At 30.3% G+C, this 16,878-nt stretch overlaps 1 protein-coding gene across 1 annotated transcript; it reads left to right on the top strand.

The window, feature by feature from the left end:
* Positions 1–302: 302 nt before the first annotated feature.
* On the top strand, positions 303–14,705 carry LOC111031461. The gene is made up of 3 exons (XM_022311404.1): positions 303–589; positions 677–826; positions 12,755–14,705. The coding sequence occupies exons 1-3, from the start codon at positions 520–522 to the stop codon at positions 12,967–12,969; spliced, it is 435 nt and encodes a 144-aa protein (XP_022167096.1). The 5' UTR covers positions 303–519; the 3' UTR covers positions 12,970–14,705.
* Positions 14,706–16,878: the final 2,173 nt, after the last annotated feature.

The following is a 16,878-nucleotide window of genomic DNA, read 5'->3' as shown; positions in this document are numbered from 1 at the left end:
GGACGCACACGTGTTGAATAACGGGCTTCGCTGGAACACTATTGCAGTGCAGCGAAAAAACACAATTGAGCCATAATGCTGTATACATGGGCAGTATATAATATAGTATAACGTAGTACCTATACAATATCGTGTACATATATATGTAGTGTAAATGTGTAATGCATAATACGGTGCGTACAATATTATTAATATATATATATATATATATATAGAGGACGACAAAGGGGGGCGTCGAGCAACAATGTGGTACTAAAATAGTAGTGGTGGGGGTAGGGGAGCAAGAGAGCTTTCCACCGTACGCTCCTGATGGTCGGTATAGTCGTTTGCGATCCCGTCCGGCGAACAGTCTTGCACAGTGCTCCGAAGTGTTGGTCTATTCTCAACATTAATTATCCACAGATTCTGAAATAAAACACACAGTTTTTTTTTTAATTCCCCGGGAATATTATTACATATACCGTCTAGTTTTATAATTTCTATTTTTGATAAATCCACGACCATATACAACAACAAACAATGATCCGTTGTCAGATGTACGCGATGGTTGTCTTCGCATTCGGGTGTCTCGTCTTGTTACCGGACCACAGTAAGTCGCTCATTTTGATCACGATAAACCATCCGTCGGGATTATATTACCTACAAATATTTATGATTTCGGTCGTGCTGTACACAGGCACAGCGATCAACTGTTGGGTGTGCTCCACGGACACGGACCAACGTTGCAACGACCCGATGAACATGACCAAAGGTGCAATCGAGGACTGTAGCAGAGCACCGCATTCGGCTTTCTTGCAGCCCGTGTGCAAGAAACAAAAACAAAGAGGTACGAGTCCACATACGATAATGCATACCTATCACGGGATTTTTTAACACGCATACACGCATATAGATCGCGCATTCGTGTTTTAATAAAACGACGGACAATATAATTAGACTATAAAATCAGGTCACCCCGGCAATAATGAGTAAAATATGTATCATATACTCAGACAGTCAGACGTAATTCAATCCAATTCGGTTTCACATACTCGCTGCACGGCACCATTGTTTGGTCCTAAGCAGACGTTCCAAATAATGTTTAAAATGACAATTTTAATAAATGGTTTCAACTGGTATAGGTATACGTTATGTATAGGTACCTATATATATTCTCTATAGTCTATACGACTTTGTACAACATAAATATCTCTATATTTCTGATAGTTTGTATACTTCATATTGTATGATATATTTTATACTGCATGACTTAATTCAATTTTTTTTTCTAGTACAAACTTTTTTATGATTTGTATATTATATGCATGTAGCTCTTCTAACCTAGAAGTAACTAATGTTTTAAAAAAAAAAATAATAAATTAAATTATTGATGTAAAAAGTAGATGGAACTTTAATTAGAATACAAATATTGAATCAGTGTGTTTGTTTGTTGAAACATTATGTAGTATTTAAATGAACCTATATATTTTATAGTTTTATACATTACTATAGTTTAATGAATTAAATATGTATTATTCGACGTCCTTTCCGTAGCCTCGTATCTATGGAATAAAATAAAATATAATCGACGAGACACTGTCGTAAGAAATTTCAACACCATAGCTTACCTATTTGCTCTTATTTTAACTACGTAAACATTTTTATATTCTGAAAAAGATGATGTGATGTTAAGAAGTCTAGACGTACACTGTAATATTATGGTATTATTCGTTATGCGCATTATGCAGCAGCTCACAACATATATGTATATAAATATAATATTATAATACAAATAAACAATCCAAATGTTTAAATTAAAAAAAAACACATACTTTCAAAATTACTGATCCATACATTTTATAGAGTTTAAAACAATTCAAAACAAACAACTATATTTGTGTTTTACAGACTTAATTTTTCTTAAGATGAGCGTTAAACAACTACAATACAAAATATAATATTGACTATGTTTGAATAATTACGATTTACTATACTATGATAATAGCTAAAAAATAATCATGCAGTAGAAATCTAATAGTTGTCTTCAGTGACATATCCAATTTAGATGATTCCGACAAGTATTAAATTTCATACCTTCCATCGATAATTTTATAATGATGTATCACGTATATATAGGTTCCAATTAATGTGATCAAATGTATCGGCTGTTTGAATAACCAATTTTTACTGTACCTAGGTACATAGATGATAGATGTATTGGAATATATGAGATATATATATATATATATGATGATTGTATAGGCATACGTATACTATAGCTTCATCTTTCAAGCCTAATTATCAATCAATAATTATATAATATGTCTTAATTAACTATTGTTTTTTTTAATCTACATTCAGTATTAACCAAACTGTGACACTGACGTTTAAATTCTTTTAAATTAATGGAATATACGGAATGGCCTATGCGTATTGGGGTGTTTTTTCATCTTCATTATGGTACCTCGTGTTTTCAGATGATTGAATTAAGACACAATGGACTGCATTTAATTGCCTGCTTAATTTTTATTAACCTTTTGGCCATTCTTCTAAGGAACGATGATTCACCGGAAATTCGTATTTGTCAGCCCGCCCGCAATGTTTTAATTGATATTTACATTTTCAATGGAAATTTTGAGATAATAGTTAATTTGTTTAACTAAAAAAACAGTTTTTACCGTTTTTAGGAATCACTAGATTAAATAGAAATTCTGGGCTCGTTTACCGGAAATTGTTTTTAGGTATTGTTATATATTATACTACGCTAAATTACGTTATACAATTATATATTTACATTTTTTCGGTAACGATGCAATCTGGGAGACGAAAAAACAATCGACAGGTGTGTGTAGTATACGTACATACAGCGATAGGTACTATACTATTCTAGCTGAAAATAAACCATAGAGATCGCAATCTGAACAGAATGAATATAGGTACTGGTCCTCAGAGGTTTCACTCTCGTGTTTCAGCGGACTTACCGTATTCCATCGTAACGCGATAGTATAAATGTATAATGTCGTTAGCAATTTCATTATACTAACTATTAACATATTATTTCGACATATACCTAAATATTAATAGTATACCGTATACGCATAATCATAATCAAATATAATATAATTAATATGGATTATTGGCTATTAATTATTATATAATAGAAAAAAAATGTAGGAATATTCCTATGGCTAATGATATAGGTACGTTTTGTGAAAAAAAGTTTAGTAAATTATACAGATTATATATAGGCTAAATTCAAAGTAGGGGCTCTTTTCTAGTGTGTACCAACTTTGAATATTTGTTTCCTTTAGGAAATTTAAAATAACGTTTTTTCTACATAAATATATATTTATTCTTAGCCCTACGATTGCCGGATTAGCTATTAAGGAGAAAACTAGACATCCTTTTTATAAATAAAAAATCAATAACCATCACAAACCTAAAACCAACCATGAAATAAACATTTTATAACTATATTTTTTTAAAGCGCTATTAAAAAATTGACATTGGCAATGCAATTTGTAATATCGCTATAGTGCATAAAGAATATTTCGAAAAATTGTGTTTATTTTTAAAACACACGAAAAACAAGTTATTTTTCTTTGTAAAGCGTAAATTATAAATAATAAATTAATTTAATATAATGCAATGATAAATATGTATTTACAATTTTGTAATATTGTAATAAATATTGCACTATTGGAGCATCATTGAATCACTACTTCTGCTCTTGAGATGTTGTGTGTGTATAAATAAATAAACAAATTGAAATAAATCAAATTTATATGAAAAAAAAATGTTTTTGGAATTAATAGTTTTAGAGTTACTATAGGGGCTTTGATAGCATATCATATTAAGTACCTAGGGAATGAGTTATGAAGATAAATCCACGTTTGTAACAAAAGGCGATACACTAAAAAATGTAATTTAAATTAGGTTATCATTAATTAATTGCAATTAAAAATTAATCTTTTTATTTCGGCGATATACGTATGCACAGGTATAAGAAAACGAGTGCTACGTGCCGACCTACTATTCAATATAATATTTTTAATATTAATATAAACATGGAAAATTTAGTGTACACGTTAAGTAAAAATTGTGATGATAAATGTTAATCATACTAACGTAATTTTCAATTATATATTATATAATAATAATTGAAATGTAATACAATCATTAGTTATAGTCAACCAAAAACAAAAAATTGATATATAATATAAAAAGTGTGATGATAAAATGTATTAATCATAATAACACAATTTTGAATTCTAAACATCATATTATTATAATAAAACATTATAACTTTTCTGAAGCCCGACACATTAATATTCGACATCTTTACTCTTATCGAAACGTATTGGGCTTGAAATCATTGTAAATAATGACGTTTATCAAACTATTAAACCATCATAGTAATAATGATCAATATTCATTATGAAGTAAGTTGTTTTAAAAAAATATTTTGATCCCTTTTGAGCTGTTTATAGACAAATGTAATTTTCGATTTTTTTTTGGTTTTTGTTTCTTCAAATGTTGATAAAAACATATTCTCGGTCAAAAACTTTGAAAATGTAATTTTCAAGATTTCTCATACGTTTTTCTAACTTTAACAAAAAAAAGTTTATTGGATAGTCAAATTAAATGTTCATGAGCTTTTGAAGTTTACATTTTTACAAAATTGGATATTCAACCGTAAATTAATGATTTCTTATCGAACGATTTTCCTATTTTGTTGTAATTCAAAAACATAGAACCGTAGATAGATACTTGTAATTTTCACAAAATGTTTATTTGATCATTTTCTATACACGAAAAATAAATTTTCAATTATATCGTTATTAATTTATACACATATTACATAAATATATAATTAAAACTAGTACTAGTTATCTACTAATATGTTTTATTAATTTATTCGAATGAGCACCTCTGCTCAAGAACATGAGCCTTAGGTAATCAACTGTAAACTGTATTTAATTATTGTAATCAAGTAATCCTTGTAATATTTTTTTTATTTATATCGTAAAATCATGTATTTTACTAAATTCAATTACAATTTATAATGACATGTACTTTACGATAAGTAGTACCAAATTTAATATATTAAAAAAAATGTTTGAACTGACACTCTCGAGTTTAAATTATTCACAAATCATTATGCCTGTCTCTACATATGTACGTTACCTATACAAAAATTATAGGTACCTAATTGCGATTTCCAACGTAATTAAGTCATAATAATATATAATTTCAAAATCTATATTATTATACATAATTTAATATAGTAGGTACCTAATATAATCAATATAATACTAATAGTTAATACACACGTCACAGTCACATGGTATTGAGTCTATACCATGTGACATGAATGTCTGCACTATAGAGGGACGATATAAATGTAGTATATAGAGCATTAATTGTGATGATCAATGAGTTTTAATATTTAAATTAGAATGGCCCAGGTGCACATAAATGGTAGTTGGAAGGTACCTGTATATTATTTTATTATGATATGTTTTTATCATAGTACGTACGGCGTGGCGTTTTTTTTTTTAGGCAAAGGGGAGGCTATAAGCATGGGTACCAGTTATAATCATTAAGTCAAAAGGCCCGTTAAAATAATATACACCAATATGGCAATTATTTTACAGTCGTTATTAAAGTGGAAATTTAAAAAAAAAATGTACTCATGTATTTATATAATATATGCAATGACAATATTACAATAATCATTTAGCATTATTGACTATACAACGAGTCAATGACAGAAGAAGTGACGATAAATATTTTATGAATTATAATAAAAGCTAAACCAAACATTATCATTGGTCTTTATTTTATTTTATTTATTTAATAGAATAATGGCTGATAATGATAATATGGAACGGCTATAAAACAATTATCATGACAAGCAATAGTTGCAGTACCCTATAGGTACCTACTCGTATATTGTGACGGAACGGCAGTGGTTTCGTCGTTGACAGATTCAGATTTTGAGCAATATGAACTCTGTGGACAGGTACTAAACTTAGGCATCCGTTTGATTCCGATCGAGTTTATTCCGATTAGTGCACCAACCTTCGATTGCCGGCGCGTGAAATCCGTCGTTCCCGTCTGCTAGACATTAAAACGGATTTTCGGAGATATATTTTGTCCATATAATATAATATTTTTAGAAGTAAATGAACAATATCGCACTAGGTGTTCTATTTAAGGACCGTTTGACCCCTCCCTATATTATGGCACTTTTTTTTTAATTTTACGGGAGAGCAAAAACGAAAATTAGTTCTATGTGCTTTAATTATTTTGGATTACGCATCCATAAGGGTTACGCACCCTTGATTTTTTTAATTACAACTTTTTATTCAATACGTGGACGCGTCGTATAAAGTTACAGAAATTCTAATTTGTACCATTTTTTAGTACAAAAATACTATATGAAAACAAAAATTTCCTTTGGTTGGAGATAATTCACGCTGTCGGATAAATTATTTTTTTAAAGTATTAGAATATGTTATATCACAGTTACATTGGAATAGATAGTAATTAAAGGTATTTTGCGTTGCTTGACATTATGTTTAATACAATACGAACTTAACTAATGTTATAGGTACACTTCAAAATAAAAAGGTCTTTCTAAAAAGTATTTACCCACTAATATACACATATTTGTCAATTTATGTGCAGTTTGTTAGGTGTGAAATTGTAGTTGGTACTTGAGTTATGATTACGCTTATACACTCGGCCGAGTGGAAAATTAAAGCCGAACCTGTACGTAGATGATAATTGTTCGACATCCAGCTGGTACATATAATATCATAATAATTATTAATGCAAATATTGAAGTACTCAAATACCTGCGATATTTGTACATTGCACGGGTGCGTCGTCCAAAACATTGCATGTAATAATGTCAGGCACATACCGTGTAACTGCAGTTAACGGTTATTATTTCGGTCCATTTCACCATTTCGCCATTTTCCCGCTGCAGCATCCGCTCCGGGACTATATAGCTATCTTTATTCCCGGTACCGTATTATATATATGCATACTTACATAAATTTGTATATACTTGACGTCGGCGGATATCGCTTTCGCCGCGAACGATTTTTTTCCAGGCCGTCGACGTTTATAAACACCGTTATCCGAACGATTTTTCCCAAGAGGGTATATATTATCATAATGTTATACGTGTATATAATATAGTATATAGGCATAGATATATTATCTATATGTATATGTATACTCAAAAGTATCTGTTTTTTTACGCCGTTTCGCACAATTCGCCGGTCGGTTTTTTTCCCTCCATTCTTTTCGATTCGTATCGTTATTCCGCCCGTGTAATATTATTATTACTATTTGTTATTGTTGTTATTATTATTATTATTATTATTATTATTATTATTCGATATTGCCGCGCGCGGCGTTTTCGTCGTCCCGCAAATCGATTCGTCTCGGGATTTACGGGGGCACCGAGTCGTCACGATTTCACGGTGATGAATCGCCGACGTCGTCGTCGCTATACTTCAAAAAACCGGAGCAATTTCGCGCCTACGACCGTATACACCTACCCCACGTTACCACCATCACGCCTAGACCTTATACCACCCCGTTTATCTTACCACCATGACTATGTACCAGTTACCATTATACGTTTACCTATCCTCGTCTATATACTAGCCAGGTCTACCTATATAGTATGATATATAAGCGCGAGTACAAGCGGTTCCGATTCACACGCTTCCTGAAGACTGACAACTGACTACCATCGCGACCACTATTATAAGACCGAATACAATTCACACCGTGAAACGGTTCTCATCGACCGCGTGAAAAATCGAGGCACAAGTCACAACGGTTAACTACGCAATCGTAGGCCCCATATACGTTATTATTTTCATCGATATTATTATACTATTTTCATAATTCCATCCCAGGCGGGTTCCCAAAACTCGACGTGGCATAATTTGTGGGTAACGGGTGTTACGTAATATTATATTGTTTATACGAAAATCGATTTTTGTTTTCCACCCCCCAAAACGAGATTGTCATCGAAATCGTGTTTATTTCGATATCAATAGGTAAACGACCCCCATTGTTTTACAAATAGTCACCGATATTATGATACACACACACAGCCACGAGATATTATAGCAACGTTCAATACAATATTAATTATATACCTATAACTGGTTATTGGTATCCAATTATTATTCCATAAGTAACGTACGATGTACCTACGTAATTTATTAATGGTTATTAATTACTATGATGGGTATCATGTCGAGACCACAATAAGTCGCTTGTAAAACACTTAAGACCGAGATGGTCTCTTAAAAGACCGAAATGCGTCGGACACAAGTGCACTTTTAAGATTTATGTACACTGAATAGTGATGGTGTACAAAAATAACCAATAAACAATATTGAAACTATTGCTCATTCGATAAATCTCGAATCTCGATGTATAATATACATTTTTAGATCGCCAAAGCAGACTTTAACGGACTACGGACACACGAGTATCTTGTCTTCGTCCTTGAACAGTTGAACTATTCATAGTATATCCAGCTGGACTATAGTGCATCACTGAGAAATAAGATACGTGTATGAGATGTATGAGTTGTAAGTGTTCTTATATCCTATGTATGAGAATATATCGTAATAATTTAATTTAAGTTATCAAACGCATAGCACATACCATGGGTAATATATTTACATATTCCACCTGCAAACATTCTGACATGGTGGCATAAGATATAGGCGATGGACATACCTACAGGTATTATTTTGTTTAAATATTTCGATGTACATTTAGTATACAACAATAAAAGTTTTGACATCCACAATATATAACTTACAAGTAATGAAGTCCAAGCACGTAAACAACTATTCCGATATTATCATCTTTTAAACTGCACCGAAATTCAACTAACGGCATTAATTAAAATTGTTCTTGCAAAAATGAATCAGATGTCATGTCAATCGAAATTTCATATTCCTCTGTTGACATGTTGAAGGGCAGGCATTGACAATAAAGGGTTTTTCAATCCACGATGCATTTTGATATAAATAATATTCGGTTTTTTCATTTGGAAAATACTGATTAAAAACTTTACTCTACCCCCATTCAGGTGCTGATTAGACGACGTACGTGATTAAAAATTAATTTACAAATAATCAAAATATTATATCTCTAGTTATATTTTCAAAGTAATGTTCTTGTATGTAATAAAAAAATCCACTAAGTTTCGCGGAACCCTGGGGTTCAACAGGTTAACACGGTTTAAAAAACACCGAACTAGCATATTTATATTATCTACATAGTCTACCTCAATGTTAAACTAACCATTTATATGATTGTATTATATTAATTAATAATTATATACGATATTAAACAAAAACCGTGCAAAATATTGTCCTATCTAATATCTAGTACATTACTATTATTGATTCATAATATTATCGAAGCACTGATTCGTCTGGCTATTATTATAAATAATTGTAGAAGAAATGAAGTATGTAAAACGGTGGCTTAAAAGTAGCTTATATAAAAAGAAGGTTTCCCATTTTCTTCATGGTACATTATTATAATATTACTCTGCTTTCTCCATAATATTGGTTTGATGGTTTAACAAGTGGATTGATATCTGTTACAAATTTATAAAATTACAGAATATATTTAGTACCATTATAAATTATTTTATATCATGCGCATATATTTCCGTTAAACTATACGGTTAAACAAAAAGCCTTCGTAGTTTATAGAGTGAAAAAAATTGTTTTGCTTTTGATTTTCGTACTTTCGGTTTTAATAATTACCTACGCATCAGATGATGATTACAACAAAAAATTCATAATTTTTAAAATTATTTTGGGATCCACTTGAATCTCAGTTCGTACCGGGTCGGTGCAACACGATTGCGTAATTTTTCCTTTTATGACCCAACTAATTATATCACGATTGCGAAAAAAATTTGCAACACGATTGGGCCTCGATCCCTTTTTACCTGTTAAAATCACAACACGATTGCACACCAAATGATATATGTGCATGTAAACTATGTTCAATAATTTATGTGAACAAAATTAGTTGGATCAAAAAAGGAAAAATTGCGCAATCGTGCTGTATTACTAAATTACAATAATATTAAATTAATTTAATAATCTACACCTAATCTATACAGGTACCTACTATACAACCGTTGTTATAAAAGCCTGTCATAAATAAATACTTGCCTTTTGTTTTTACACAATGATAAACAATAATACATTTTTTGTATAACATGTTGGTGCCTATATTATATTTATATAATTATATAAATATAGGTATATAATATTTAAAACTAAATATTATATGAGAAACATGATAGCGCCAAGGTGACACTAAACTTGTTAAATGGATGTGTACTTTATGTCCATTCGGTTTCTTTTTTATTATATATTAGATACCTACCATTATTTCGCAAGAAATAAAAACGAAGAATTATGGAAATGAATAATAATACTCATAACTCGGTTTGGGTACTTGTCTCGCATCGCTAATTTGAGAGCGAACCACTAAACCAGTATTGTATAATATACTTATTAATATTATTATCTATTGTACATTTTATACCAATTGTTGTCTGATTTTAAAAATGGCCGTGAGCAGAGCTCAGTTGACATCTCACATTAAATATACTTACCTTTATATTATGAGAATCAGTGGCACCCACAAGTTTTCCATGGACCAGTGCAGTTATATTAATAGGGCCCCCAAATTTAATAATAAAAATATAAAATGCAATAGTACAGTGTTTGCTCCAGAAACCAGAGTGCCCCCCCCCCCCCAATTGTATGTAGGCCAGGCCACGGAACCAATGAGAAACCAGTGCAATTGCACTACTTGTACCCTACGTGGGTACTACTGATGACAATAATGATAAAAAGTAGTTAGTAGGTATTATTACAGATTACTATTTACTACCTACTCATTATTACTTCCTTAGATAAGAGTACATTTTTTTATGCTGCAAGTCGTAATAATATTCTAAGTACATTTAAGTATTCTGTATTATCATAGTAAGTATTGTATTGTGCATACATTCAAGTTAATGATATAACAATCAATAGAAATATTTCAATTTTCTAGAAAAATATTTAATCTCTCTTATTTAAGTATAGAGTATAGGTACGCTCAAATTTGAATAAGCAATTGCTTTGATTTTCTGAATTGTCACCAACTTTTACGTTTATGAATATACTAAATTTTAAATTCTAGACAATGTCACATTGGACAATAATATATTGTTTAGTACCTTTTATTATTTACATCGTATTACCATTGAGTATAGATGGTATCTATACTCAATGGTATTACCAATATATGCTGTTTCGTGCTACAAACGCATTTTTGGAGAAAAAGGTAGCATTAAAACAACAATAATAACAATCATTATCATTGATACCACATCATGGTTATTAAAAATCGATGTAGGTAGGTACAATAATATAGATATAATATATAGGTACAATTCGAATACAAAACTAATGTTTGTATTTATTTTTATTAGTTTAATATTTAATTTTTGTATAAATCGATAAAATATGTGCACATGGGTACAATATGGCCCATATCCCATGAGTTACTCTATATTGTTTTCATGACCTATGTATTAATAATATAATACTTATCATGATTAATGACTCCCTGAAATATTGTATTTTTCATAAAAACAATAGAACGCTAACTATATTAATGCAACTATTTGGGTAATCGACATTATAACTCAGTAATTACTACCTACTGTTAGCAGCCAATAGTACAGGATAACACTTCAATACATTCAAGAACACATTAGGTTAGTCAGAAAATTTTACACATTTTTTTTTTTTCGAGTTTCAATATTGCAACTAGATATGATGAAGAATAGATTGGATGATGTGAGAACTGCAGTCTACACAACAGTACCTACAAATAATACAATTTATTTACCATTTAAGCTCAAAAATTTAATTGTGTATTGTATGGTCTATACTCTATAGTCTATATAGTACCTACCTATACGAAAATTAAAAGTGTGTAGTACTGACGCACTGTAGCCATAAACGCGTTACTGCAGTGCGCGATTGCAAATAACTGCCAAATGTATTATCCGGATTCCGGATCCTAGGGGAGTGATGACCTAAAACCTATCTATGCTTTATCTATATATGGAAGGTTGTGGAGAGAAATCCGCTGCTCGGGGCTTATAACTAGGGGGTTCCAATATTTTTTATATAATAATAATAATAATAATAATAATAATAATAATAATAATAATAATAATAATAATAATATAATAATAATTTATAACTTTGTCAGGTACCACTGATATGAGTTAATTTCTTCTGCTGTGTTGATCAAATCCTTATTTTTAATTGTTTTTTTAGTTCAAAAAAATTGAAAAGTCCCAAATTCCCCTCTTTCCTAAAGCCTGCCTACATAAAGTAGATTATCAAAACAACATAAAACCATCGAATGACTTTAAGTGTGTTAGGTATTCGAAGGTTATCATGCATAGGTCATGGTAACTTATTATACAAAAATAGATAACAAGTTAAAATTATCTCGTTTCAACACCGTGTCACCGTTACCTACACGGGAAAAGTGTGAAAATGCATATACGCTTTTTTTTCTTATATAATATGTGGGCTGCTTCGTGTAATCGTGTTGTTATATTAATATCTAATCGATAATTTTTATGCAGAATGATAATATTACCTATTGTTTGTAATGTGAATTACAGTGAACGGCGAGCTGCTGATAATCCGGTCATGCGCTTGGGCGTCGGACAGCCGGAGCGACGATGGCCCTTGCGCCATAAACACCCCGGCGAACATACGCATCGAACACTGCAGCACGTGCGACCAGGACCTTTGCAACGGCTCAGTGGTCATCGGAGGTTGCACCGTGTTCCTGACCATGGTTTTGGCGGTTGCGGTCCATCTCGTTACCTACTAACACAGTAACACCACACATATTTTTTTTTGTCCACTCCGAAACACGCATTTCTCCGCTCCGACCATAACATGGTCATGTCTACTACGACAATCACGTAGGCATATGACACACATGTATGTAGGTTTATACGGAGTGTAACATAAATATATGACAAATTTAATGACATGCGTGTTCTAGTTAATATCTTTTAATTTTTTTTTTTTTAATAATTAATAAATAATAGTACCTACGCAGTTAATACGTGTAGGACAAGCGTCTGTATAAATTATATCGATTAAAAAAAAAATTGAAAATGTTGATGAGAACACAAGTTATTTCGTTTATAATATCTTTCCGTTACATTCCTATAATATACTCATATACTGTTTGTTCAACTGTAGGTATATACATTACTATTTTATAATATATAATATATATAAACCTATTTATTTAATACATCTTTCTTTCACCCATGCGAGTCGTCCTTCCCCTTAAATACCTTAATATACCAGTACCCACCCATAGTGTTCTAAGACACAATTTTTTTCACTCCGACGAAAAGCTAATATTAATATACACCCAACAGCAAGTACATTCTACATGGGTATGATTTCTTCGATATTAAATATCTCTCTTTTCATAATTATTGCACCAATGTTAAGTTAAGCAAAGTATATAGGTAATTATAATAATTAATTTTAATAATTTTATATTATGATTGAAATTTATTTAAACTACCGTCCTATCTATAAGAAATTGTAAATGGTTATTAAGAATTACATTTTTATAATTTATCATTATGAACTTATCTTCTTCTTCTTCTTTTCCTTCACTCACAACTATATATATGGGGTCGACCACCCTTGTCCTACACATACAAAGAGCTCTGTTCATCACACTATAAATTTATAACTACCTACCTTTTATTTAAATGTTTGTTTTGTTATTTAATGTAATTTGTTAATATTAATTAAAAATCTAAGTACCATCTACTTTTTTGATGCAATATAGGATTACTTAAGTATTTTATATGATTTTTTACATTAATACCTAATTAATAGATATAACCTACCCAGTAGGTATGATAAGTGCGCTGTTCTCATAGGTGTGTAAAAAAGGGAGGTGTAATACGTTTTTTATGTTCTTGAATATTACGATCTCGGATCTACACAATATTATACAGGTTGGTACTTTTAATTTATAATGTAGATTAAATACAATGTACTTCAATAGTTGTATACCTACCTACCTGTTAATAATGATAAATAATAAAATAATATTCTGGTTATATTTAACTTGGTACTTTATTTTTAATTTGATTTCATATTTTGTACGAAAGCACCATTTCCTTTCAAATGGATTTTGGTTGTTATTTTAAAATATGTATCATTATGTTAAACCGCTTGTTTTTTTTTATTTTGTTACGATCAATAGGGAAAGTGTAACCGACTTTAAACGTCCTGTTGTAATAATAAGACAATTATGTTTTGGCTACGCTAAAATTATTGCTGTTTAAACTTGCTTTTGGTTTTTTTTTTTTAAATTGTTTTTATTATTTAAATATAAGTATATATTGGTATTATATATATATTATTTCGTTCACGTCTTCCCAGTTCGGGTCAATTCGTTGTGCAAATTTTTATCAGCTATCCGTCCAAAAAATAGCGCGTGGATCTCTTGCTGTGTTGAGCATTAGGTCAACGACATTACATTTTGTATAAAATATAGTGTACAAAATAGAAATTTTATATTTTTAACATAATATTTAAATAGATGTTGCATGAGATTTATATGTTTTATCGGCGAGTAATCGTTACCTATAACCATTAATATTTTAAAATTAGTGACATCAATAATACAATGTAGCTATATACCTACTATATACACATACATGTATTGTATTTTTTTATTTATTCATATAATATTTTATGCGTAGTGTATAAATAAAAGACCTATATATTTTATGAATTATTATTGATATATTTGATATTTACATTATTGTCCTATCGACTCGCACGATAGCATATACTATTGATTATAAATACTATTGTATTGCCTATATAGTATAGGCACCTGAAGGATCTACTATTTAATATTTACATACTGATTATGAAGACAGTAAACGTTAGCAACATGATGGTGTACCTATGTGGCTATGCGCGAAGTATAATTGTTCACAATTTTAAAATATCATTTAATTTATTATTATTTATATTAGTATCTTCACTGAAAACAAATAATATTCTGATTTAATATAAACTAAGTCGGTAATAAAATATATCCACTGTTCTCAGAAAGACTTTCTCATTGAAATAGGTAAGTACTTACGTATACCTTGTAGTTTATTCTACATCCCATACGTAAAATAATTATTCTCGTTATAATGGTCTTAAAAAAATGTGATAAGACAGTTTATACATAATTACACATACCTATACCAATGTTAATACATTGTATGTTACAATGAAATGTCTCCGGAACTTGGCAAACTCCAGTAGATCGTGTTTTAGGGAAAATAACATAGGAATGCATAATTTAACATGATGGTGTTCGGATGACTCGTCAGTGTGTGTGGACCTAATCTGTAATATAGTAATCGCTCAGTAATACAAGCATTCACTGTACAAGTAGCATGTCGTCGACATTTGACACCAAACACGGTAAACAATAAAATAAAAATTATGAGGGTAGGTCATATCAATTATTATATATTATGTACCTATGGGCTATGAGGCTATGCAATAGCATGAATGTAATTTAAATAATTTTACCATTTTACTATTCTATAGTTTTATTTTATGGCACAATGGCTATATTATTATAATTTATAATAGATTACTTTATAGTTATATTCATTCCGATTACATAGTTTATAATCAAACGTGGTCGGCACTCGGCATCATCAGGCATCAGTAAAGTAGTAAACTGTTCATTCAATAATGACACTTGTTTATCCATGTGTGAACATACAAATACGATTTTTTTATCTTATAAGATAGGTACTTTAGGTCTTAGGTTTAAGTGTAACTAACAAGTCATACCTACGTAATAACATTCGCACACGCCACACACACGAAAACATGTATAATAATATGCTCGAATGCTTGATAATATGACGTGTGGGTAGGTACCTTTTTTTTCCGTTTTGAACCGACGACGCCGCCAGGTAAGTACCTACATAAGGCTACGATACTGTATATGAGTCAAGACCCGGTTAGAATATACGAGTAACGAGAAAAAATCAATCAATCGCAGAATTCATAAATAAATCAAAATGCAAAATTTAACGTTAGGTATTACTTACACACCAACATATTAAAATAACGATATATTTAGACCGAAAGCCCAGACAAAACTTTACCTAATCATTGTGTTTGACGGATATTTATTTTTAAAACCGACTTTCATTAATTGACAAGTTCACTAAGGGTTTTAAGGATTTCATATATCTATTGCGAACAGTGAATTTTGATATCGATAAACACAAAAATAATTTTCTTTTATTTATATATTATTATTTATGAACTTGTTAATTGTTTATCAATCAAAATCTTTCAAACCGATTTCCTACAGGCCACAGTTTAATCAAGCTTTTCGGTTTAAATAGCTACTTATTGTTTTAGTTGGTACACTTTTTTTCAACGATTGCAACCCTGTTAAGTGATAAAATACTGTTTAAAAATATTAAAATATGTATTTTCCAAGGATAATGTGTGGTCAATTTTTTTTCAATTAAATATACTTGACTCAAATAGCTGCATACCATGACGTTCTTTTCATATCAGACCACAAATAATTAAATATAGTAAAGAAAAAAATGAAGGTTTGTGTAAAATTTTAAAGGTTATACATAAATGTATTGTTGTTATTGTAATAATTTTTTATTCATAACATAAACAATACAACAACAATAATACTCATACAGTTATA

Source organism: Myzus persicae, unplaced genomic scaffold (assembly GCF_001856785.1).
Source record: "Myzus persicae strain clone G006 unplaced genomic scaffold, MPER_G0061.0, whole genome shotgun sequence".
Classification (NCBI taxonomy): domain Eukaryota; kingdom Metazoa; phylum Arthropoda; class Insecta; order Hemiptera; family Aphididae; genus Myzus; species Myzus persicae.
This window is presented reverse-complemented; position numbering and strand designations above follow the sequence as displayed.